The sequence below is a fragment of the Plasmodium falciparum genome, assembly GCF_000002765.6.
Source record: "Plasmodium falciparum 3D7 genome assembly, chromosome: 8".
In the NCBI taxonomy this organism is placed as follows: domain Eukaryota; phylum Apicomplexa; class Aconoidasida; order Haemosporida; family Plasmodiidae; genus Plasmodium; species Plasmodium falciparum.
The window spans coordinates 1,167,269-1,195,000 of record NC_004329.3 but is presented as its reverse complement, the minus strand read 5'-3'; the positions used below and the strand labels follow the sequence as shown (position 1 = coordinate 1,195,000).

The 27,732-nt window shown below is 20.0% G+C and overlaps 8 protein-coding genes across 8 annotated transcripts in view; 3 read left to right on the top strand and 5 right to left on the bottom strand.

Annotated features, from left to right (window-relative positions):
- The window catches only part of PF3D7_0827700 (magnesium transporter, putative), a gene marked incomplete at both ends in the record, with an annotated part of 2,832 nt that extends 1,678 nt beyond the window's left edge, over positions 1 to 1,154 (top strand). The window contains one exon of the mRNA XM_001349213.1: positions 1 to 1,154. This exon is cut by the window's left edge and continues 1,678 nt beyond it. Coding sequence (XP_001349249.1) covers positions 1 to 1,154 — 1,154 coding nt within the window.
- Positions 1,155 to 2,075: 921 nt separating this feature from the next.
- On the top strand, positions 2,076 to 7,378 carry PF3D7_0827600 (conserved Plasmodium protein, unknown function; the record flags this gene model as incomplete). Its single annotated transcript, XM_024473175.1, has 2 exons — positions 2,076 to 6,200; positions 6,449 to 7,378. The coding sequence occupies 2 exons, from the start codon at positions 2,076 to 2,078 to the stop codon at positions 7,376 to 7,378; spliced, it is 5,055 nt and encodes a 1,684-aa protein (XP_024328894.1).
- Positions 7,379 to 7,875: 497 nt separating this feature from the next.
- On the bottom strand, positions 7,876 to 8,826 carry PF3D7_0827500 (ribosomal protein L21, apicoplast, putative; the record flags this gene model as incomplete). The annotated part of the gene is made up of 1 exon (XM_002808836.1): positions 7,876 to 8,826. The coding sequence occupies one exon, from the start codon at positions 8,824 to 8,826 to the stop codon at positions 7,876 to 7,878; it is 951 nt and encodes a 316-aa protein (XP_002808882.1).
- Positions 8,827 to 9,749: 923 nt separating this feature from the next.
- On the bottom strand, positions 9,750 to 10,406 carry PF3D7_0827400 (conserved Plasmodium protein, unknown function; the record flags this gene model as incomplete). The annotated part of the gene is made up of 1 exon (XM_001349216.1): positions 9,750 to 10,406. One exon carries the CDS (start codon positions 10,404 to 10,406, stop codon positions 9,750 to 9,752), a length of 657 nt encoding a protein of 218 aa, XP_001349252.1.
- A 798-nt stretch (positions 10,407 to 11,204) lies between these two features.
- PF3D7_0827300 (conserved Plasmodium protein, unknown function) lies at positions 11,205 to 13,706 on the bottom strand (the record flags this gene model as incomplete). Its single annotated transcript, XM_001349217.3, has 1 exon — positions 11,205 to 13,706. One exon carries the CDS (start codon positions 13,704 to 13,706, stop codon positions 11,205 to 11,207), a length of 2,502 nt encoding a protein of 833 aa, XP_001349253.1.
- A 970-nt stretch (positions 13,707 to 14,676) lies between these two features.
- Positions 14,677 to 17,691, bottom strand: PF3D7_0827200 (conserved Plasmodium protein, unknown function; the record flags this gene model as incomplete). The annotated part of the gene is made up of 1 exon (XM_001349218.1): positions 14,677 to 17,691. The coding sequence occupies one exon, from the start codon at positions 17,689 to 17,691 to the stop codon at positions 14,677 to 14,679; it is 3,015 nt and encodes a 1,004-aa protein (XP_001349254.1).
- A 722-nt stretch (positions 17,692 to 18,413) lies between these two features.
- Positions 18,414 to 22,607, bottom strand: PF3D7_0827100 (translation initiation factor IF-2, putative; the record flags this gene model as incomplete). The annotated part of the gene is made up of 1 exon (XM_001349219.1): positions 18,414 to 22,607. One exon carries the CDS (start codon positions 22,605 to 22,607, stop codon positions 18,414 to 18,416), a length of 4,194 nt encoding a protein of 1,397 aa, XP_001349255.1.
- Positions 22,608 to 23,552: 945 nt separating this feature from the next.
- Positions 23,553 to 27,422, top strand: PF3D7_0827000 (ATP-dependent RNA helicase DBP10, putative; the record flags this gene model as incomplete). The annotated part of the gene is made up of 1 exon (XM_001349220.1): positions 23,553 to 27,422. The coding sequence occupies one exon, from the start codon at positions 23,553 to 23,555 to the stop codon at positions 27,420 to 27,422; it is 3,870 nt and encodes a 1,289-aa protein (XP_001349256.1).
- Between the last annotated feature and the right edge of the window lie 310 nt (positions 27,423 to 27,732).

The window sequence follows — 27,732 nt, the reverse complement described above, 5'->3', positions numbered from 1 at the left end:
ATTCATGTGAAAGTATACATGTTCAGGAAAAAGCTATAAACGAAGTGGGAAAAAAAAAAAAAAAAAAATCAATCAACAATAAAATAAATATGGAAAACTTAAATATTGATGATAACAATGAAAATAATGATAATATGGTAGGCATTGAAAAATATAGTGGAGAAGAAAAAATATATAAACGTTACATTTATTACAACAGTAGTTATATTAATAATCACATTAGTTGTTATGGAAAGAAGGAGGCGAAATTTCCTTTACTAGCCAAAATTCCACAAAGACATAATACATTATCGAATTTAGAAAATGGTTTTATTTCCAGTACTATTAGTAGTAATAGAGGAATTATTGAGAGTGTTAGTAGTAATGATGAAAGTATAGGAAGTTATAAATTAAACAATACCCATAATAAGAATAATAATAATAATAATAATAATAATAATAATAGTAGTAGTAGTAGTAATAGTTGTTGTAGTAATAGTTGTTGTAGTAATAGTTGTTGTAGTAATAGTCGTTGTAGTAATAGTTGTTGTAGTAATAGTTGTTGTAATAATAGTTGTTGTAATAATAGTTGTTGTAATAATAGTTGTTGTAATAGTTATAAATATTATAATAATTATTATTATAATTACAAATATGTTTATAAGATATGTCAAAATAATAATCAAATACAATATTTATCTCTTATTACTGCAATATATTTAGTACCATCAAAATATAAAAGAATAAATACAAACACAATTTATTATCGAATTTTTTGTTGTACTTTATGTGGAATGTCAGGAGGATTTGTTAATATATTTTCTGAACAAATAATAAGTGTATTACCAAATGAAAAGTTTCATATGTTTGAATATTTCTTTTCATATATTTTAATATTTTTAACATTATTTTGCTTATCTAATCAACTAATTTTTTTAAATGTATCATTATCTCACTTTACTGTAACATCCGTTATACCTTTGATTATGTCCAATATAGTTTTCTTTAGTAGCTTAACAACTATCATTATTCAATTGAAGGAATCCAAAATTAAAACATTAAATGCCTTACTATTTTCTTTAGGTGTTTTTCTTGTTATTCTTGGAATATTATATATGCAGTATAATATAAATAAAATATTAGGTAAATATTTAAAGAAAAAAAAAAGCAAATGATAAAAAAAAATAAAAGGCAAGAAAGAAAGAAAAAAAGAAAGAACCACAAAATGTAAATATGTACATATATATATATATATATATTTGAAATATACATGAAATGTGTATATAATAGAATGAGGGATTTAAAACTGTAAACTATATTTACATGTACATATAATATTAAATAAATAAATAAAAAAATATATGATATATATATATATATATAATATATATATATGTATATATTAATATGAAGGGTACTCTATTATTATTTCATTATTTTATTTATTTTTTTTTTTTTTATTAAATAAAAAGGGCAGATATATTAAAATGTTTTACTCTTTAATAATACATATATATACCATATATATTTATGTATTTATTGATTATTATGAATAATAAATGTATATTTTAAAGAAATTAATGAAAATTTACACAAAAACATATTTTAGATATTAAAACTTTTTTCATCTATATTTCTTTGTATTTATTATTTTATTTATTTATTTATTTATTTATTTATTTTTTTTTTTTTTTTGTTCTTATTAGAATGTTAAATATGAGAACAAATATTTATAACAGCTAGAAAATATAATTCAATATAAGCATATGAATATATCTAATTTTTTCATAATGTAAAATTTGTTTATATATACACATATTGATTTACCTTATGATTATAAGGTGACATCCATGTTATACCAAAATAAAGGTTATTTTATAATCATTGAATTTGTTATATATATATATATAAATATACATATGCTTGTGATGAGACATATTAAATATATTCAATATATTCAATATGTTCAATATATTCAATATGTTCAATATGTTCAATATATTCAATATGTTCAATATGTTCAATATGTTCAATATATTCAATATGTTCAATATATTTATTATGATATAATAATATGTTTTATGTAAAAATAAGAAATGATATTTTTGATTTTATCCATTATCCTATTTTTGTTAACATATGAATGTAAAACAATAAAGAAATATTTTTATGTTAACAATAATATTAATTTGTTAAAAGATAAGAAAAAAAACATAACATACCGTTTAAGAAGGAATAAAAGAATATATGAAAATGGAAATGATTTGTTTGAATATTTTATTACATTAAAAAATGAAGAACTAGAAATGCATAAAGAAGAAAAAAAAAAAAAAAATCCTCATGCAGTTAGTTATATTCAAAAGTTACCAAAAAAAAAACATTTATTAAGAAGATGGAAATATGATTTATTTGAAAAAATAAAAGAAAAAATGAAATATGAAGACGAAACCAAGAGAACAACCAAATTATGTAGACATAAATTCAAACTTCCCATTGATTTCTTCAAATTAGGAGATCAAGTTAGAGCAAAAGTTGTACATGTACAAAACCATTTAATAAAAGTAGATATTAATTTCATACAATTAGCTCATTTATATATTAAAAGATATTTTAATGAAAAAGCAGAACTCAAAAAAAAATATGAAATAGGAAAATACATAGATGTTGTCATTTGCTATATTCATAAAAAAAATAATATTATACAAGTCACAGATAATGAAGAAGAAATCAAAATGTTGAAATTCAACCTGAACAAGCTCAGGGAAGTTGGATATTTGAAAAGAAATTATCAACATGAGAAAGGTGAGCAAAAATATGACGATAAAACATATGACGATAAAACATATGACGATAAAACATATGACGATAAAACATATGACGATAAAACATATGGTGATAGTGAAAAATATGATGAGGGTGAACATTTTGAAGGGGATGAAAATTACAAAGTAAAAGAAAAATATAATGATTATATCGAATGTGATGATGATAATGAATGTGATGATGATAATGAATGTGATGATGATAATGAATGTGATGATTATAAGGATGATGAAGATATTGCCAACAATCTGACAAACACATACCAACAAAGTCATGTTCCCAATATGACTTATCAACAAAATATTTATAAGCACAACAAAAATGAAGAAAAGATTGATGAAATTAAAGAAAAATTAGGACTACAATTTCAACTTAATAAAGATTCTCAAGATTTAATGTATATCAAAGAAGAAAATAAAAAGAAAAAATTAAAAAAAATTACAGATTTCAAAATAGAAGATGAAGTAAATGGTACAGTAAAATTTATTAACGAAGAAGGTGCATATATAGATATAGGATGTAAAACATTAGCTTTTTTAAATTTAGGTCATTATAATAAAGACCCTAACAATTTCTTAAACAATCGAAAAAAGAAAAAAATCGAAATTAATGATTATATAAAAAATTTGAAAATAAGAAAAATAGATATATTAAACAACAGAATTGAGGTAAGTGTATATGATATGCAAGGGGAAGCTTGTCTACGTATTTTAAATCAACAAGAAACATTAAGAGAACAAAATAAATATATCCCATGTTCTTCATTTATAACACATAATTATCATATGATCAATTATATTAAAAAATACAATGAATTAAAAAAAAAAAAAAAAAATGTATACAATTTATTTGAAAAAAATAAACAGCTAGATGAATTAAGAAATGTAAAGGATTTAAAAAAAGAAGATTTTAAATCATTTATATTAAAATATAATGAACTTAGTTCTCCCAACAGTAATTATCAAGAAATGTTGGAGCAAAATGCAAACAATGAACAATTTCTAAAAGAGATAGGAACGGATGTAACAAATAATGAGAATAACCAATTTAATGTAGACTTTTTAAGAAAAAAAAATAAAGAATTAAAAAATGAAATACAAATATTTAGAGATAATTTATATACGCCCATGAATAATAATAATAATAATAATAATAATAATAACAAACAATGTACGAATCAAACATTCGATAATCATTATATGAATAATGACAAATGTCATAATGATCAAGATCAAAACGAATACTCAATTTCAGAAAGGTACATATATGATCAACAAGACAAATATAATACTGATGAAGAATCAATAAACAAAATGAAGGAAAAATTAAAGTATTATGATTCTCTTAATATAGATAATGATATGCATAACATAGAAGCAAATGAACAAAACCAATCATCACTTTTATATCTTAAAAAGAATATACACAAAATAAGACGTGATGTCCTAGAGGAATGTAATCAAAACTCTCACTCGGAGGATCGAAAAAGGAAAAATTTTCAAAGGCAAATTGAGAAGGATCTACTCACTTTGAAGAAGTATCAAATGGAAGATAAAAATGGGGTGACTAAGTCAAGTGGACATGAACAAAATGATAGAGGGAATTATGATGATGAAAAATATGATCAATATTATGATGATGAAAAATATGATCAGTATTATGATGATGATGAAAAATATGATCAGTATTATGATGATGATGAAAAATATGATCAATATTATGATGATGATGAAAAATGTGGTGATAAAAAATATGATAAAAATTATGAGAAGAAAAAAAACTCTTCTCATGAAAACGTAAATGACTTTTTAAATAGAAATTCAGAAAAGGATAATTTGTTTAATAAAAATGAACAACTTGAAGAAGAAGATAAACTTTATGATGAAGAACTTAAAAAGAAAATTTTTGAAAATGATCCCCTAGATGATGATAAAAACAATGAAGATGAAAAATCCTTTTTTAATATAAAAAACGATCTTAATTATATATTAAGTAAAAATTTAAATATGAATATATTGAATGATGAACAAAAATGTATTGAAGAAGCTTCGAAATTATTTGGTGAAGATATAAGTAAGTGGGATGAAAAAATGTATTATTATTTTGGAAGTAAGGATAACTTATCCTTAGATAATGTAGAAATATATGATGACTATGAATTTAGAAATAAATTATTAAATAGAAATGTAGAAAATCATTTTAGTGAATTTGATAAAATATTGAATATACAAAATGACAAAATGATACAAGATGATCAGCAATTTTTAAGTGCAAAATATGGCGATAACGTACATAAAAATGATGACGAAGTAATGCATAAGAAAAAGATAATTAATTATAATGAAGAAATAAATAATAAACATATAAATCATCATACAAACAAATATGATATCATTGGTGAACATATAAATGATGAGTCAGACCAATATGATATTAATGATGATGATACGACTGACGATGATATAATATACCACCAAGGGAACAATAACAAAAATATAAAAAATAAAAATAATTATAATGAAATTTTTGAGCATGATAATTATTCTCCTGAGGATGATAAACTTAAGGATACTTCCCTTATTCATCAACAAACAAATAATGCAACAAAAATGAATATACACATAAATAATGAACATAATGAAAATAATGAACATAATGAAAATAATGAAAATAATAAAAATAATGAATATAATTATGATGATGATATCGAAAATTATTTAAATACATTTATTAATGAAGAAAATGTTCAGGAACATTGTGTAAAATCACCTGAACAAGTCAGGCAAAAAACAAACACACCAAATAAAAAAGTGGCAAATTTAAAAAAATCAGAATTAAATGAAAATAATGATATGCAAAATTATGACATGTTTGAGAATAATGTGAAAGAGTTATTTTATGAAGATAAAAAAAAGAAAAATGAATTCGTTAAAGACATATATACAATTTTGAATGATAAAATGCATTCCAGTGAAAATATAAATGTAGATCAAAATAATAATCAGCAACATATCGATAATAATAATAATAATAATAATAATAATTTATTTTCTAAGGAAGAACAAAGCAAATTAGAAGAAACAACCGAAATTAATATTCAGAATATTATAAATAAGGCTATAAATATTGGAAATTTATTTAAAAAAAATGAACTGCACAAATTATTAAAAATGAAAAAAAAATCGAACAATGATCGAATGACTCCTGTAAAAGATCCAACGAATGGAAATGTTTTGAAAATAAATAAAATGATAAAAGTAGAGGAACAAAAAAAACAAGAAGCAATGGTAGAACATAATCAAAATTATCAAGATAATAATCATATTGATTCTTTTGAAAAAAGTTATGTCAAGAATGAAGATGATGAAATGAAAGCGTATAGAAATGCCTCATATGAAGTAAGTCAAATTTTTAGTTTATTTTTATTTACCAACACTGAATAAAAGGGATGAACATATAAATAATTAAATAAATATATGAGATATATATATGAAATATATATGAAATATATATGAAATATATAATAAGCTAGCATATGTGATATATATATATATATATATATATATTTATTTATTTATTTATTTTTATATTATCATTGCTCAATTTATTATTTTTTTATTTATTTTTTTTTTTTTGAACTTCTTAGTTACAAGGCTATTATAAAAGGAAAAGGAAAATGATAAACATGGAAGAACTAAAAGACGTACAACCAGAAAAGGAGGAAGGGCTTGTTTTAAGTAACGACGATCTAATAAATAATAAACATAATAATGACAAGAATACCAGTTCTTATGAAAAAGAAATGGATAATAACAATAAATCAAATAAGATAAATAACTTTTTAAATGTAGATATGAACAAAGATATGCTATTTCTATATGGACAAAATGAAAAAATAGCAGAAGACAAATTTCTAGAAAAGTTATTAGAAAAAGAAAAACATACGAATAAAGCAGTCAGTAAAGATATTGACGTATTAATTCAAAGTTATAAATATATGAATGAACATCCTGATAATTTCATAGAATATTTTTATAAAAAAAATGAACAAAAAACATCCTCATCTAATAATAATAAAGAAAAAGAATGTATAGATACAAATGGAAATAATAATGTGAATCATATAATTAATGATAACAATTATATGAATGAATTTAACTATAATGCTAATAATAAACAACATTATTATGATAATATACCAACATATGAAGAAAATATACCAACACATGAGGAAAACATACCAACACATGAGGAAAACATACCAACACATGAGGAAAACATACCAACACATGAGGAAAACATACCTACAGATTTTAATGATTTCTCTAATACAACGATCGCATTAAAAACGTGGTCCTTAAAATTAGGACTAATAAAAGAAAAGCATATGCATTTAAATGATCAAGAATTAATTAATCATTTTCTTAAAAGTGAAAAGTTTAAAAGAGCTTTAAAATTTTATAATGTAAATACAAAATATGTAACTATACCTCTTATTTATAAAATAACAAAATTGTTATATTTTGAGAGGCCATTTCCAAGTAAAGAAAAGTATTATAAGTTGAACATGAATTAAAAAAAAAATAAAATAATAAAATAAAAAAATAAAATAATAAAAAAAATACCCATATATGGGATCTTACTAAAAAAAAAAAAAAAAAAAAAAAAAAAAGGTATCTTCTCATTATATAACATTATAGTGTAAATTTAAAAGTTAACATAAAAATACCCTTCAGCAAAACAAAATAAATATATTAACATTTGGTGTGTATTTATATATACACATAATAAAGTCCTTCAAATCAAAGGATAACATATAATTTATCTAGTTATATATAATTTTTTTTTTTTTTTCTTTTTTTTGTTATAATATCTATGTATATATATAATTTCCTTTATTCTTTTCATCTAATTTTTTTTTCGTCTATGTTTCATATTTTTTGGTTTTTAATTTGCATTTAAAATATTTAAACAAGAAAGAAATAGCCATTTCTTCATTATTTTTAAACATATACACATATATATATATATATATATATATATATATATATATATATATAGGAATAAAATATATTATGAATAGAAATGTTCTTTTATCATAAATTCATTTACAACTGGATCAAAATCATCCAGAGGGTCACATTTAGTTAATCGTTGTTTCTTTTTTTCTTCTTCTATTTTTTTAACTTCTTCAATAACTTCAGGTCTTTTACTTAATTTTTTTGTTTTTAGAATATTACGAAGCATTTTTTCTTTTTTGTAATTACCTTTATGTTTATAAAAAGTTTCGAATTTCAAAGAGCAGAAAGAATTAATATATTCTATAAAATTTTTTTTTAAATGTTTTAATTCTAAACTTGGTCTTACTATATTATGTATACGATTTAATATATAATATAGAGAATCATCTTTAAAGAAATTATAAATTCTTTTTTCCTGTCCAAGTAATTCATTATTATATTCAATTTTATTTATTTTAATTCTTGTCATTTCTTGTCTATGCCCATAAAATCTTTTATAATTTTTTTTCGGTTTATATTTCAATCGATATATTTTATGTCCTCTAAAATGATTTAATACGGTTGCATGAATTCTAACATTATCTAAAAATGGTCTCCCAAAAAATATATTCCCCTCTTCATTACTATAAAATAAAATTCTATTCAAATATATATTTCTATTTTCTTCTTGTTTTATTCTAAATACATCATAAAACCGACCTTCTTCTACCCATCTAATTTTCCCACATATTTCTATAATACAATATTTCCCACTTCTATCTTTAGCATCTTCCATTTCGGATAATTTTACTTGTGCTGGAGAATTGATTAAAACATTTAATGAATTACCTCTCCTTCTTGCATTATACTTAAATACATTACTCACAAAATTTAAATTATATATTTTTTTATTCAAACCATGATGATGTATTTTGCTTACGTATATTGATATGTTAGTAAAATATATAAGCATAAAACTTGCCCATAGCAAAAATGATTTATTTTTACTCGAAAAAAAAAACATATTTCCGCAGATTCATTTGTATACTTTTTAAATCGCTCATTTTAAATATTTAAAAGAACACTGCTTTGGCCATTCTTATAAAAAAAAAAAAAAAAAAAATAAAAAATAAAAAAAAAAATATAATATATATATTACAAATATTTTAATAATGTGATTAATTCTATCATTATGATAAAGATACACTTATTTTTTATTTTTTTATTCTTTATTTTTTTATTCTTTATTTTTTATTTTTCCCTCTTACGAGTTATTAAAATATTTTTCAAAAAATAAAATAAATAATTTATGATAGAATACCTGAACAGTTAAGAAAAAAAAAAAAAAAAAAAAATATCATATATATTATATATATGAATATATAATAAATATACGTAATAATATAAAATATAAATAATATATAAATTTATTATTCTTTTTATTATAATGTGTACTAATAACTTTTTTCTTTATGAATATTATTATAAGAGTAATTCTTATTTAAAGGTGTACTCTTAAACAGATTTTATGTCTTTACAAATATATACATATTATATATATATATATATATATATATATATTTATATATATATTTTTCTTTTTCACAAAATAGTTAAACAATTTATATATTCATTAGGTGTAATATATATAAAGAAACCTTACATAATAATTTTAATTAAAAGATAAAACAAAAAAAAAAAAAATTCAATAAATATGTAAATTAATTACACAATATAAATAATAATATAAATATATAAATATATTAATATATAAATATATAAATATATTAATATATAAATATATAAATATATTAATATATAAATATATAAATATATTAATATATAAATATATAAATATATTAATATATAAATATATAAATAATGGTTAAAAAAAAAAAAAATTTTTTTTTTCGTTGTTTTAAATAAATAAGTTATTTTATTATTATTTTATATTTCGTATAGTGTATCGCCCCTTTCAGGATAATGAAGAATTTTTTCAGAATTTTCTAAAATTTGTTTATTTAACAAAATACCCTTATCTAGTAACTCATGTGGTAATAATGAGCTAATTATATTATTATCAAAATGTAATGGATTGGATTCAAAAGTTTTATACACAGGGAAAATACTAAATCCATAATCTTGATCTTGTAAATAATGAAAATATTTATTTCGTAATTTATTTTCTAGTTGAATATTTTTTCTTTTTTTCTTTTTTTTTTCATTTTCTCGTTCTATTAATATATTGTTTATTTTATCTAAATTATCATTATAATATCTTATTTCATCCAAGTTTTCTTTCTCCTTACTTATTTCATAATTATTTTTTGATATAATTTCTTTAATCTTTTCTGCATAAGGCTCAACAAGAATGTCTTGCAAGGATGTCTTAAAAATTGTTTTTTCTAAATTCATATTTATAACAGGTGTTTGTGTTAAACGTGCATATTCGTTTTCTCCGTCGTTTGTCTCAATCCTATCCGTCAATGTTTTTAGTAAATTCCTCAGGTGCTTATTCTTTTTTACTTTTCCGCCATAACAAAAAAAGGAATTTATCAACAAGTTTAATGTGCAAATAAAAAATAAAAAGGATTCTTTTCTCATTGTAAATAAACCAACAAATAAATGAATAAATAAATAAATAAAAAAAAAAAAAAATATATATATATATATATATTGGAAAAACAAACAAAATCGATTTTCACATTTTGGATGTCTTACACTAACTACATTGTCTTATTACACAGAATTAAAAATTCATAACTCTTATTTTTTTAAATATCTAATGTAATTACACAAATGGTTATACATAAATAATATATTTTAAACAACACATATACACATACCCATGTTATTTATAATTATATATATATATATATATATATATATATATCCTTTCAATAAAATAATCATATTTCTCTTTACAATTTATGCAAATCATATATAAAAATAAAAAAAAATTATTACAAGGTTGACTTTTGTCTTTTATTTCTTTTTTATAAAAATACATATCAAAGCTGTACAAAGTAAATTTTACTTAAACCTTTGAAAAAATCAATTTAATAAATATATGTTCAAATGATAGAGTTTTAAAAGCATAATACATAAATAAATAAATAAATAAATAAATATATATATATATATATATATATATATATATATATATATATATATTGTTGATTAAGAATGATTATGTATACAAAATATAAACTGCATAAATTATGCTGTATAAGGACACAAAAAAAAAAAAAAAAAAAAAAAAAAAAAAAAAAATCATATATGTATATGTATATATATTTATTTATTTATTTATATTTTGTATGTATCATATGCTGATGTAATTTCTCTTATTAGATAAGGGAAAACTCCTTTATTATATTCATTATAATCATTCCGAGTTGTCTAAGAATCATCATTTCTTTCATATGACGTAGATACTTTTTTCCTTTTGACATTGCTATTTATATCATAGTTATTATTAAAATTAATTTTTTTTTTATATTTATTAATAGATACATCTGAATATTTTTTTGAATGAAAATTATGATTATAATGATCATAAAAATTATTATATTTTCTTTTTTGCCTTGATTCATAATCTTTATATATGTTTTGTTCATATTTATCTTGATAATATTTTTTAGGGTTATTATTACTTTGAGTATTATATGAGATTACATATTCTTGTAGAACTAAGAAATTTGAATATTTATTATAATAAATATTATTTTTATTTAAATCTTTATGATGATGTTTCAAATTGGGTAACTTAAATTTTTGATGATCTAAGAAATAATTTCGTTCTTCTTCATTTTTAAATGCTACTGTCGCTATGGTCGGACAACTTTTTGTTATAAAAATATCTTGGAATGTTGGAATGTAATTCTTATTATGAAATTGGGATACTAAAAAATTTTGTAAATCATAATGATTCCATTCAGCTGGTTTATTTTTTATAACAACACATAATTTTTTTTTTATTTCATTTGATATCTCTTTCCATGATAATTTATTTGGCCATATAACTTTCATATCGTTTTCTTTTACATTTGTATTACTATAATCTGATCTCATTGAAGAATGTATCAAATCTTTTTCTTTATTATCATCAAGCATGTGTTCCTCATTCTTATTATTTTGTACAAATTTATCATATTTTTCATTTTCTTTATTTTGTGCAAATTTATCATATTTTTCATTTTCTTTATTTTGTACAAATTTATCATATTTTTCATTTTCTTTATTTTGTACAAATTTATCATATTTTTCATTTTCTTTATTTTGTACAAATTTATCATATGTTTCATTTTCTTTATTTTGTACAAATTTATCATATTTTTCATTTTCTTTATTTTGTACAAATTTATCATATTTTTCATTTTCTTTATTTTGTACAAATTTATCATATTTTTCATTTTCTTTATTTTGTACAAATTTATCATATGTTTCATTTTCTTTATTTTGTACAAATTTATCATATTTTTCATTTTCTTTATTTTTTTCACTTTGCATACAACATGTAGATAACGATATGTCACTTTTGTCTTCCTGGTTTATTCTCCCCGTTTCCATTTCAGCAGAATTTACATATTCTTCATTATCTTGATAACAATTTTGATTGTGCAAATTATATATATATCCTTGAATTGAATTATTTTTATTATTTATATTATATGTATCATTTTCCACATGCTTTTTATTTATATTTTCCTTTTCTTCATTTAAAATTTTATCGATAATATCTTCTTCTATTTTATTTTTATCTTCTTCGTTTATATCTTGAATAAATTCTTGTACATTTCCTTCAACGAAATAGATATAGAATATTTTTTTACATTTTTTATTATTTTTTTGGTTGTTTTTATAATTTATAATATTATTATATTTGTATGAGCTATATCCACTTTTGGTCTCGGATGTATTGGAGGCATAATCACCTGTGTTATTATTTTCATCTTCTATATATTTTACGTTTTTATTTTTATATTTTTGATGTTCATCGTTATAAGAGCATGTCTCATGACATGTGATAATATTATTATTATTATTATGAGCACATATGACAGAATAGTCTGAATCGCTTTCATCAAATTGGTCGCTATAACAACAACTATAATAATCATACTTATTCTCATAAATATTGTCATTATTATTATTGTTGTTATTATTATTGTTGTTGTTTTTTTTATTATTATTATTGTGTGGGAGATTATTCATTTCATCGTCAACATATTCACAATATTGTACTTCCTTTTTATTTTTATTTATGTCCCTCTCAATACTTTGAACATTTCTTTTGTTCATCATATAATTTTCATCATTCACACAATTATGTACATTTATATAAGCATAATCACCGGATGTTACATTATTATCTTCCTTCAGAGTAACATTAGAATTATCCACAAGATCATTAAAAATATTATTATTTATATATTGTTTGTCTTCTGTTTTTGTTTTTTTCCCTTGATCTATATACATATTATTTTCAAAAGAAACTTTTTGTATACATTCTTTTTTATCTTCCACATTTATATGAATATTATCATAAATAACATCATCATTATTATTATATTCATTTTTATCATTATCTATTTTAATATACACTTTATTGTTTTCCATAATATCATCGACTACTAAGATCTTTTCTTTCTTTATTAAAAAATTACCTAAATTTTTATTACAAATTATTTTGAGTGGATATAACTTCGTTTCTTCATATGACGGTTTTATAATCTCATCTATTTTATATAAGTCCTCATTATTATATTTTTTTATTAAAAATTCAAAAAAACCTTCATACATAAATTCAGGAAGGTTATAACATTTTACTACATGCTTATATGCATATTCATTCTTGTATTTATTATTCTTGTAATTTATAAATAATAATGGTAACACCATTATAATTAATATATAAAAAAAAAAAAAAAAAATATATATATATATATATATATAACAAAAACTATATTATATATATATATATAAATATATTTTATATCTTATAAAATATTTTAATTCTGTTACATAAAATTATTAAACCATTTCTACATATTAAATAAATGAACAAATAAAAATAAACTATTCACATATTATATATATATATATATATATATATATATATATATATATATATATATATATATATTATATATATATTATATATTTATATCTTTTTTATTTTTTATTTTTTAATTCTCTAAGATTTTTAAAGTATTAAAAGGAATATATATTTATTTTAAAGAACATAAATATAAATTCTTTTTCTTTTTTTTTTATTATTAACAAAAAAAAATAATAGTAAAATTAAAAATATTAATATATATATATTATATTATATTATATTATATTATATTATTTATATGCATATATTAATACATTGCTATATACATAGCATATATATATATATATATAATATAATATTCATTTATATGTATGAAAAAGAAAGATCACCTTAATTTTTATAGAACATATTTTTTCTTAGTATATTTCAACTTTTCATATTATTAATATAATATATTGTGAAAATAAAAAAAAAATAACTTAATCCATATATCTTTTAATATATATATTATATATATATATATATATTTTTTTTTTTTTTTTTTTTTTTTTTTTTTAATAAGGGAGGTCTAATTTTAAGACCTTTTAATAAAAATTGCAAAGATATAATAAAAGTCATAAAACACCAAACTTTTATGTTAAAAAAAAAAAAAAAAAAAAAATGAAAAAAAAAAAAAAAAATAATGAAAATAATAAAAATATATAAATAATACATACATATATATATATTTTGTTCATTTTATTTATAATAAATCATTTAAATAAAATATTTTATATATATATATATATATTTTTTTTTTGTCTTATTTTATTAAGTTGTTTTAATTTTCCATGTATTATTGTATCCAAAGGGATCAAATATTAATCTGCAGCTATCTCTTCTTAATTTTTTATTTAATGATGGTAAAATATATGTTATTTTTTTTTGTCTTCTTAATTCATATTTCTTGATATGATGTACATCATTCAATATTATATCATTAATTTGATCATTATTATTATTATTAACATATAATAAACTTTCCTTATCTTTTCTTTTCTTTTGATTTATATCATTTCCAACTTCCTCATATTTTTGATGGTTTCCTCTTTTCCTTTTTTTTTCTATATTACTATCATCCTTTATTCCTTCTGTTATCATTTTATTTTTATTTCTATCCTTTTTATTACATAGCAGATTTTTATTTTTACAGAGTTCTTTATCGTTCTTATTATTTTTAAAACTATCTGTTACATGATCATTTTTTTTATCGTATCTTTTTAAATCGGAATCATTACATGAATGTGAATTATTACTTGTGCTCATAATAGTATCCATACATAAATAATTATTATCATTATTATTATCATCATTATTATTTATTATTGTATCATCTAATATGTTTTCCTTATCTTTCTCGAATGAGGTCTTATTTACATTTTCATCAAAGGTTAACTTGACTGTTCCATTATTTATTTTTTTATTTATTTTTTTATTTATTTTTTTATTTATTTTTTTATTTTTTTTTTTTTTATTTTTTTTTTTATTTTTTATTTTTTTTATTTTTTTATTATTATTATTTTTTTTTTCTTTTTGTTCTACTTCCTCAACGTCTGACAAAACTCCATAACGTTGATTATAGGCAGGTACAAAAATAGGGTTCCTGTCAATGTCTATAAAATTAGAAATCAATTTATTGCTCATGATAGTTTTTGGATTCATAAATTTAATCAAATTATTTGTATGTTGATTTGATTCATCTGAATAATAAGAATATGTTTTGCCTCTTGTCATAGATATATTTTTATGAGTAATACATGTGCAATGTGGACAACCTACAGATGATGATGTATATATATTATTAGATATATTAGAATTATTCTGTATTTTTTTTTTGTTTGTTCTCTGTTTTTTTTTCTTATAATTAGAATCATCACCATTTAAATATATATACCTTTTATTTGGAATATTGAATTTTTCATTTTTATTATCAAAATTCATTTCATATTTATTTTCATATACATTCGAATTATGTATATTCATATTATTTTCCCCTTTATAATTTATATTTTTATTTTTATCATTATATATAAACGAATTTTTATTAAATCCTTTTTGGTTATCTTCATTCATAATTTTACATAAATTGTTTATACTATAATTTCTTATGGTTTCATTACTCTCGTTAATATAATTTAATTTCTTTCCAAAGGATGAAATACTATCTTGTATGTTTGTTAAATTATCTATATCATTCTCATCATTTATGTATTTATTATTGTATTCTTGTATATTATTAGTAGGGTTACAGCTTTTATGGGAACTTTCTTTATTATACTTTGATGATAAATATAATTCCATGTTTTCTAATATCATGCTATCTTCTTTTGGTAGTAAAAAAAAAGGGAAATGATCTTCATAACAATTATTTATTTGTTTATTGTTATATATGTTATTCATAAAATTAAAAATTTCCTTCATTTTGTTTTTCATATTATTATAAATGTTATTATTCATTTTATTATTTTTATTTTTATTTTTTTTTTTTTTCTTTTTCTTTTTCTTTTTCTTATTATCATGTAATAAAGAATTATTCTTACTATTAGTTGACTTTTTATAATTCTTCATATCTTCTCTGTATATTTTGGTATTCTTTTTTATGGAATAATGAATACCATATTTCTTTTCATCTTTTTTGTTATCATCTTCTTGTGTAAACATATGTGTTCCATTTATATTTTGTCCTTTTGTACATGGAGGAACAAATTTGTTATTATCATAACCATATAAATTACTATTACTATTATTATTATTACTATTATTATTATTACTATTATTATTATTACTATTATTATTATTATTATTATTATTATTATTAATTTCTTTTTGTGTGTTGTCTTCATTATTTGCGTCACTCAATATATTAAGCACATCCTCCTTTTTATTACTTGATATAATTTTTTGGTATTCTCTCTTTTTTTCTTTTAAAAAATTTGACAGTTTCTTATTTTCATCGGATAATATTATAGGACTTACTTTGTTTGAATTTATAGAACTTTCCGCATTTAAGAAGTTATCACTATATATATCATCCATATTTACATTGGATCTTTCGTCTTTTGAACTTTCGGTACTTATATCCTTACCATTATTAGAACCCATTTCATTTTCCTCTTTTAAAGTATTGAAAATATTTTCATCTAATTTTATAATTTTACTATCATATTTTTTTAATTGGTTATTATAACAAAGTGGTTTATTTTGAAAAGATAAAATGTTATTATAATAATAATCATTATTGTGATCACCGTATTTATTATTATCACCGTATTTATTATTATCACCGTATTTATTATTATCACCGTATTTATTATTATCACCGTATTTATTATTATCACCGTATTTATTATTATCACCACATTTATTATTATCACCATATTTATTATTATCACCGTATTTGTTATTATCACCATATTTATTATTATCACCGTATTTGTTATTATCACCATATTTGTTATTATCATCGTCATTATTATTATTATTTTCCCTATCGTTGACACCTTCATTATTCCTATTCTCCGTCGTCATATTAATCAAACCCAATTTGTTACATAATATATCATTTAACATATTACTACTATTAAAATATTTTTCCTTAGAATCATTTTCTTTTATAATTATTTTATTTTGTTCTTTTATATTTTCCATTTTATTTTTTAATAATATCATATTATCATATAGACTATTATAAGAACCTTTCATTTCGTTAATTACATCTTCATAAAATAAAATGACTCCAGACACATCATCCATAATAATACCCGCTTCTTCATATAACGGTACCATTATAAGAAGGAAGATAGAACATTGAATAAAGAAACACAATATACAATAAAACAAGTGGATAGCGATATTTGTAGTTCCTATATATAAAATGTTAAGGATACATACAACACAACCTTTATAAAATAATATATATAAATGTATATATAGAAGTATATATATACATTTTTTTTTTTTTTTTTTTTTTTTTTTTTTTATTTATTCATTTTAAAGTTTGACACAACTAAAAAAAAGACAAAATGTGAGCCACATAATAATAAATTGACAATAAATAAAAAAAAAATATATATATATATATATATATATATATATATGATCAAAATTATTTTGAAAAACTAAAAAAGGATGATATAGTTGATATTACAAATATGTTGTTAATTATTACAAAAAAAAAAAAAAAAAAATAATAATAATAATATATATATATATATATATTGATTTATTTATACATTTTTATGTATGTACATATTATATACTATTTTAATTTCTTTTTTAAAAGCATGTCTATTATCATTATATATATAACATAAAAATATAATATAATATAAATAATATAATATAATGTAGTATTATTTTAGTCTCATATTATGTATATATATATATATATATATATTTTTTTTTTTTTATAAAATGCACTGAAAAGAGAAATAATCAACGTCTCTTTCAAAAAAAAAAAATATACATTTTAATATAATAATATAGACTTATACACAGATGTTTCGTTTTTATGAAAGGTCAAATGATTTTATTGTGTTAAAGAGGGGGGACCTTACAACCTTTTTGTAAGCCACAATTTCATCGCCTACCTCAAAATCATCAGAATTAATATTAAATATGATGGCGTTAATATTACATGATTTGTTTAGCTCGTTTGTATTTTGTTTATTTTTTTGCATAGAAAGTATATGTATTTTATTATGAATAATTTGTTTATTTCTTTTAAGTGTAAAATATTCATTGGATGTAAATGATCCTTCTTTTATATCAACGGATATAACAACTTTTTTTGTTTTATTTTTTTTAATAGAATAATACCCAGTTTTATTTATAATCATTTTTGCGACTGGTTCATAGACATGTAAAGAATCAAAATAAAAGTTACACATATTTTCTATATCATTAAATAATTCATATATAATATTATGATTTCTTAAAATAATATTATGATTTTCTATATATGGTTGTAATAATTTAAAATCAATATCAACATTAAATGAAATAAGAAAGCATGGATTTATATGTTCACAATATTTTAAATCTGTACTATGAAATGTACCTAATCCTTTATTTATAATTTTTAAAGGACACCAATTTGAAAATAATTCTTTAGATATATTATTTATATCATCATTTAACATATTCTTATTTATATAATTCCTATCTATAAAATTATGTATATTACAATATTTTTCTTTAGTCTCATTTTTGTTAAAATGTTCTATTCCTTCCATTATACCTTCTAAACTACCTTCATCGCATGTTTTTAAAATTAAAGGTATTTGCGGTAACTTGAAAGAATTTAAATTAAAATTAGAACCACTCAAATTATTATTCTTGCTATTGAACTTATTTAATGGATTCCTTAAATCGTTACTATGATTATTGTAATATTTATTATTATTATTATTATATATATTATATATATTATTATTATTATATATATTATTATTATATATATTATTATTATTATTATTATTGTTATATTTTTTATTATTATTGTTATATTTTTTATTAATATCCAATTTGTTAGAATTTTTTTTTTTTTTATTACCATCATATATAGATATATCATTATGTAATTCATCGATAATGTTATCATCTAAATTATTATCATTATTATGAATATCATTATTTTTATTTGTTTCGATATTTCTAGATATTTCACCTAAAGTATTGTTCATATTATAATGATCATTTATTAAATTATATTGAACTAATTTTAACTTATATTTAGATACTTTTTGAGCAGATTTCAAAGTATTCATTTCTAACATAATATCACCATAATTTATATTATCATATGATAAAGGAATTGAACTTATGATTTGTACAACTTCTGAAGGATATGCTTGTGATACTATTTCATTATTACTATTATATATTCTTTTGATCTTTCCATATATATGTCCAATTATAAAATATGTATTAACTTTTAATGTTCCAGATTTACATATAACAGTTAATAATTTCCCTTTAGAAGGGTCCACTTTTTTTTCTAATATATAAGCTGAACATAAAGATCCATAATCACACATTAAATTTAATTTATTACTAACATGTAAAATTTGCTTTTTTAAAATATCAATATTTATATTTTTTTTGGCAGATATTGGAACCATGGGAACATCCCCATTTTCTAAATTAGTAACGATATTATAATTTAATAAACTTTTTGAAAGCTCTTCAATATTTTTATGAAATTTATCAATTTTATTTGCAGCTATAATAAGTGGTGTATTGTACGTTTTGGCTAGTTCAATACATTCAATGGTTTCACTCATAATTCCGTCATCTAAGGAAATTACTAATACGATCAAATCACTACATTGTACACATCGTTTCCTTATAGTTCTGAATACGGAATGTCCTGGCGTATCGAAAAAGGTAATCTTTCTATTATGATAATTAGAAGAATTATCACAATAAATATTATGTTCTTCCTTTTTATTATAATTGTTATGTTCGTCCTTTTTATTATAATTATTATGTTCTTCCTTTTTATTATAATTATTATGTTCTTCCTTTTTATTATAATGATTATGTTCTTCCTTTTTATTATCATTAATATATTCCTTTACATTTTTATTTTCTTTCATCTCATCATCTCTACATACTACTTCAAATGCTCCCAGCTTTTGAGTAATACCTCCTATCTCATTGTCCGCTATGTTAGAATGTCTTAATCGATCCAATAAAGTTGTCTTACCATGATCTACATGACCTAATATAGTAACTATGGGATTCCTTTTTTTTAAATTGATACAACTAAATTTTAATTTCTCTGAGACATTTAATTCTTCACATATTAATTCAGCTACTTCTTTCTCAATTTTTGTATATTTATATATATAATCATTATCTAATATATATTTACATACATTGATTATTTTTTCATCATCTACATCTAAATGGTTACTTAAAGAATTTATTGTTATATTATTACTATCTAAATATTCATACTGTTTAATGTGCTTATTTTTATGGTTCTCTTTTTTTTTATGAGGAACCACGCTCTCCTTCAAATTATTACAATTATTATAATTATAATAATAATTATTATTATTATTATTTATACCATATGAATAGAAGGATTCATTTTTATTAACATTGGTCACTTCTTTTTGTTTCATCTCATATGTATGAATCCTACTCACAGAAACCTTTTCATCATCCTTGTGTAATGTATTATCCTTCTTATATTCTCCAATTTTATTTTTTTCTTTTACCTTATTTTCCCTTAATTCATTTAATATGGATAAAACACTACCATTCAAAACATTTCTGTTTGCATCCTCGTTTGATACATCATCATTTTGTTTGTCGTACAAGGAGGTTTGGTTTATTGTATTTAAAATATTGAAACTTTTTACAAAAAGGTCTTTCACACTATTATTCTTATTATGGTAGACATTTCTTTTCACATATATATTATCATCACACATTTTGTTATCATCATAAATATCTATATGATTACAATTTTCTTCCGTCGTCAAATAGGATGTTTCTTTCTTATAATCAAAAGGATAATCCTTAGAATTGTTTTTATCATTCTTTATAGATTCATGTTCTTTGTCGTTCCTATTGTATAAAAAAATTTTTTGGGTATTTTCATTGTTTATGTTTAATTTGTTGAATATAATGTTATTTGTCACATTCTTCATGTCCTCAACATTTTTATTATTGATCTTTGTTATATATTTATCTTTTGGAGTATTTACATTTTCCTGATTACCATATATATCATGTGAATAAGCATTATTATGATGAAGCGTATCATAACATTGTTTATTATCTAAAATGTGTATATTATTAGTGTGTACATTTAACTTTAAATTTGTACCCGACACTGAATTATTTTTACCAAGATTTGTATGATACAAAAGATCAGAAGAAGAAATACTACTACTAAAATTATTTTTATTTTTACTATTATTATTATTATTATTATTATTGTTATGATTATTGTGGGTTGTGTTAGACACATTGGAATCCTCCTTATAAATAACATCAGGTTTTATATCATGATCATTGTAATTATGACGATGCGGAGATACATATTCATATTTTACATTTGATAAATATTCCTCCTTCATATATTTTTCTTTTAAATAATTATCATAATAATTTACGTGATTATTAAAAACTGAATATAATTTGGAAATTTTTTCCTTCTGTATTTTTTTAATATTATTTAATAAATTATTCGTAGGTTGTATATTATCATTATTGATGTTTACATTATTATTATTATTGTTCATATTATTGGTAGAGGTTATTTGACTGTTCCTTTTTATATTTATTATATTATTATATACTTTTTGATTATTCTTAATATAGATATTTTTATTTTCGTTAAAAATTAATTTAAAATTTTTCCTCTCTTCCTCATTTTTTACTTTAAATTGATTATCATTCAATAAAAATTTTAAATTAATTTTTTTATTTGGATGTAAAGTATTCTTTAATATAAAGGATTCTTTTTTATTCTTAATTTCTTGTAATTCTTTGTCATATTTTTTACATTCTTTTAATATGCCTTTTAATTTCTTACAAGCTTCTTCATGCAATAATGCATTTGGAACATTTTTATTATCTTTCTTTTTTTCGATTTCTTTTAATTTCAATGTTTTATTTAATAATACATTTTCATATATCCAAACATGTGGATCCTCAAATTTTCTTATTTTTATCTTGTTCATATTAAGTCCACATGGTTATCTAAACATTTATTATTTTATATTATACAGCCCCTATGCTCTTTTCAGTAAAACAAAATAAAAAAAAAAAAAAATATATATATATATATATATATATATATATATATATATATATAGTGAGGAATATATTTATGTGTGAAAACACAATTGTTTTATTATATCACATATTTTTCTTTATTGCTTAATATATAAAATTAATTGTATCACATAAAATTTTTGACATACAAACTGGAAAAGATATAAATCAAAAATATTTTAAATACGTTTTATCTACAAAAATTAAATGTGATATAATATAATAATAAAAAAAAAAAAAAAAAAAAAAAAAAAAAAAAAAAAAATATTGGTAGTACTACAATGCTTTATATATATAAATATTAATATATATGTAATTATTTATATATACTATGTAAATATTACTACATGTATATTACTATATGCATATATGATATATATATATATATATATTCAAAGTGTTGTTTAAATAAATATAATATTATAAAAACTATATATATATTATATATATATATATATATATTTCCTTTTTCCTTTAATATTCATTTAAGTGAAAAAAATAATATATTTTTAGCTATAATTTTTTTTATGTTATACCATTTTATATTTTGAATTAAATTTATGTAGTTAAGATATATTATTAAGTAAAATATATTATTTGATATATAAATATATAAATATATGTATATATTTATATATATAATATAATATATTTTCTCTATTTATTTCTATATGGTGGATCCTTTTTTTTTTTTTTTTTTTTTTTTTTTTTTTTTTTTTTTTCTTATATTTATTTTTGTTCAACATAGAGTCCATGTAAATTATTCATATTTGTAAATTTTTAAAAAATATATAAATTGTTTTATTTTTTCTATTCATTTATTTTTTTTTTTTTTTCTTCATTTTTTAATTATGAAGAACAAGAAAAAGCTCTTTGGCCCTTCCAGCTCAAATAATACCAAATCGAATAAGAAAAAAATAAATAAAAGTAAAAATAAAAGTAAGTCGAAAAAAAATGAGAAGAATGAAAAAAGAATTAATATAAAAAAAAATAACGGATTAAAAAAGAGTAAAGAAGATGTATCAAAAAGGAAAGATATTGATTTATTACAAAATAATAAGAAGAAGAACATATTAATAAAAACAAATAAAAATATTTCAAAAAATAAAAATGGTACCAAAAGATATCAATGGCTTTTTTCTGATAAAGATAAGAAAAAAGAAAAAGTAGAAGAATCAGATTTGAATAATTATAGTTCAAGTTGTTCCTATGATGATAAAAAGAAGGAAAAGAAGAAATTTGTCTTGTATAAAAAGAAAAAGAATAAAAGTAATAATAATAGTAATAATAGTAATAATAAAAAAAAAAAAAAAAAAGTAATATTAAATTCTTTTCAACAATTAGGATTAAGTGAAAATATGTGCAGAAGTATAGCATCAAACTTGAAATATAATAAACCAACAAATATACAGAAATTATGTATTACTAAAATATTACATAGAAGAGATGTTATATGTATTAGCAAAACAGGGTCAGGAAAATCATTAGTTTATTTATGTACCCTTATAGATATATTAAAAGAACATAATAAATATTATGGTATTAGAGGTTTAATTATATTACCTACAAAAGAATTAGTTATACAAATATATAAATTATGTAAAAAAATTTGTAAAAATTATTTCCATTTAAATATTAATATAATTATTGGTGGTGTTAGTATTATCAAACAATTTGATATACTTAATCAGAATTTAGATATTTTATTATGTACACCAGGGAGATTATCTTTTTTATTACAAGAAACAAAATTAAGTCTAGAAAAAGTAGAAATACTAATTATTGATGAAGCAGATAGACTATTAGAACTAAATTATTATAATGATATGAATGTTATATATAAAAGTTTAAATAATACTTCGAAACAAACCATTCTAGTTAGTGCCACCTTACCTACAAATGTTGAAAATTATTTTAAATTAAAATTAAATAATCCTGATGTACTCTTCCTAACTTCGGATAATACAATAAATGAAAAAGTTCATTTACATTTTCTATTTTGTAGATCTTATGAAAAATATGCACTTCTTCTTAGATTAATACTTATATTTAAAAAAAAAAAACTAGGCAAAACCATGATTTTTTTTTGTACAAAATATCATATTTTATTTTTTAGTAATATCTTAAAACATTTTAAAATACACCATTCTATATTATATGGAAATTCAGATACGTCATTCCGTTTTGAACAAATCAATAATTTTACAAAAAATGAACATATTCAATTCTTGCTCGTTACCGATGTAGCATCTAGAGGAATAAATATAACATCTGTGCAAAATGTAATTAATTATAATTTACCTTTCTCGCCAAAGTTATTTATTCATAGGATTGGTCGAGCTTGTCGAACGGATATAAGTGGTTATGGTATCTCTCTTTTGACATATCAAGATATACTCTATGCCTACGAAATTTGTTTCTTCATAGGAAAGAAATTGAAGTTTTTTAAAAAGGAAAAATCGGTGCTCGACAATGATATGGAAGACATATCTAGCAAGGGGTTCACCTCCAAAGGGATGGATATTGAAGCGAACACTGTGGTAAATGAAATGAGTAATGTGACGAATATGAATAATGACAATGATAACAAATGTGGTGATAACGAATGTGGTGATAACAAATGTGGTGATAACGAATGTGGTGATAACAAATGTGGTGATAACAAATGTGGTGATAATTATTGTGGTGATAATTATTGTGGTGATAATTATTGTGGTGATAACGAATGTGTTGATAAGGTTTATTATGGTGATGATAAAAACAAAAGAGACAAATCATATACCTGTTCACATAAAAATAATACAAACGATATTGTATATATGGGGTGTGTACCACACCTTAATGATTATATTGAATATATAGAAGATTTAAAAAAAAGGGACACTGAGTTAATGTCATTAAATAAAAGTATACTAGCATCATACAAACTATATTATTCAATGAGACCTAAGGTATCTAAATATGTAAGCACGAAGTGTATAAATAAGATAAATAAAATTGGAGGTTTATATAAGTTATCCTTATATAATCATCCTCACTGGATATATGAAAATGAGAGATGTCTACCTGAAGATATGCGTTCAACAAATGAGAATACGACACATGAATTTTTAGAGAACGAAAAGGAAATGGACTACACAAATGATTGTGTAAATAATAATAATAATAATAATAATAATAATAATAATAATAATAATAATAATGATAATAATGATGGTGATGTTTATATGTGCAATGACCAACTTAACGACGAAGTGGATATCCTTTTCAATAACTTAATAAATTATATATCACACAATAATAATAATAATAACATAAGTAATGAAAACATTACAAATGATTTGGTACAAAACGAAATAAAAAGTGATGATCAAGAAAATGATACAACCGAAATACAAAATAATGAACATTATGAAGAAAGTAATATAGAAAATGTGAATGCTAATTATGATTATTCAAAAAACAAATTAATATCTATTATTCATAATTTTGAAAATAAAAATTCAAACAATAAAATAAAAACCATATCTGATGAATTAAAACAAAAATTAAATCAGCTCAAAGAAAAAAATGAAAGATACAAAAGTAGACGTAATTATGTATTATCAAATGATGTAAACGAATTTATGGATACATTAACCTATCAGATAAGTGACGAAGAAGATGAAAATGCAGATATTAAAAATATCCCAGAAATGTGGAAAAAAATATTTTTACATTCACAAGGAAATAACAATTCAACGTCTATGAATATAAATGATCCCAGTGAACATTATATGGAGAACAAGAAAAAATTAAGTAAAAGAGCATTAAAAAAATTAAAAAAAAATGAAAATAATGATAGCAACGAATTTAATAATAATAATAATATTAATAATAATGACAATGTGAATAATATAAAAAATATATCCTTTGATGATGTTTTAAGAATTATCAATGAAAAAAAAATGAAAAATGATATGCGTTATAATAACACATCCACGTTAGATATTAAAAATCCTGGTTTCGATTTACCTCCAGATGAAACCGAAGAATTAAATAAACAAAGATTTGTAAAAAAACAAATTTGGGATAAAAAAAAAAGAAAATTTGTCCTTACAGAAATTGATACCTTCCAAACTGATGAATTCGGTATTAAGAAAAAAGTAAATAAAAACAAAGATGATAAAACTAATAGTATTACGAATTTATATGAAAAATGGGTTAAGTCAACTAAAAAAAGAATTAAAAATGTAGGAGAATTAGAAGATGAAAATGATATTATACCAAAAACGAAATTAAACAAAAATAAAAATAAAAATAAAAAAGGAAAGAAAAACAAAAACCAAAACAAATATAATAATGACATTAGTGATAATAATGATAATAACTCAGAAAACGAGGAAAAACAATATAATATTAATATGCTGAAATTGATGCACCCAGAAATTTCAGAAGCTTTATCAAAAAATAATAAACTAACCAAAAAACAACAAAGAATTTATAAAAAATATATCTCTGGAAAATATATAAACGCAACCACACAAAAAGATACAAACACATTACATAACACTGCTAAACAAAGAAAAAAACAATTACAAAATAGATTAAGAACAGACAAAAAATTTAGAACCAAATACTTAAAAATTAAAAAGAAAAAATTCGAAAATAAAATGAAACGAAAACATAATTTAAGCAGTGCTAGGGAAAGATCACTTATTATTCTAAAGAATAAAAAATAACGACAACATAATCATATATATATAAAAGTATATAATAATAATTAAATTATTAATTAAAATATTTTATTATGTTATTATGTTATTTTGTAATTTTATTATTTTATAAATTATACGCATTCTTATTGTATATATATATAATATATATATTGAAAACGTTTGTAAACATTAAAATTTTTTTTTCTTATTTTAAATAATTAAAACTTTATTTCATCATATACATATATATATATACATATATATATATATATATATATATATATATAAATTAACAAATTTGTCAATAAATAATTACCAAAAAAAAAAAAAGAAA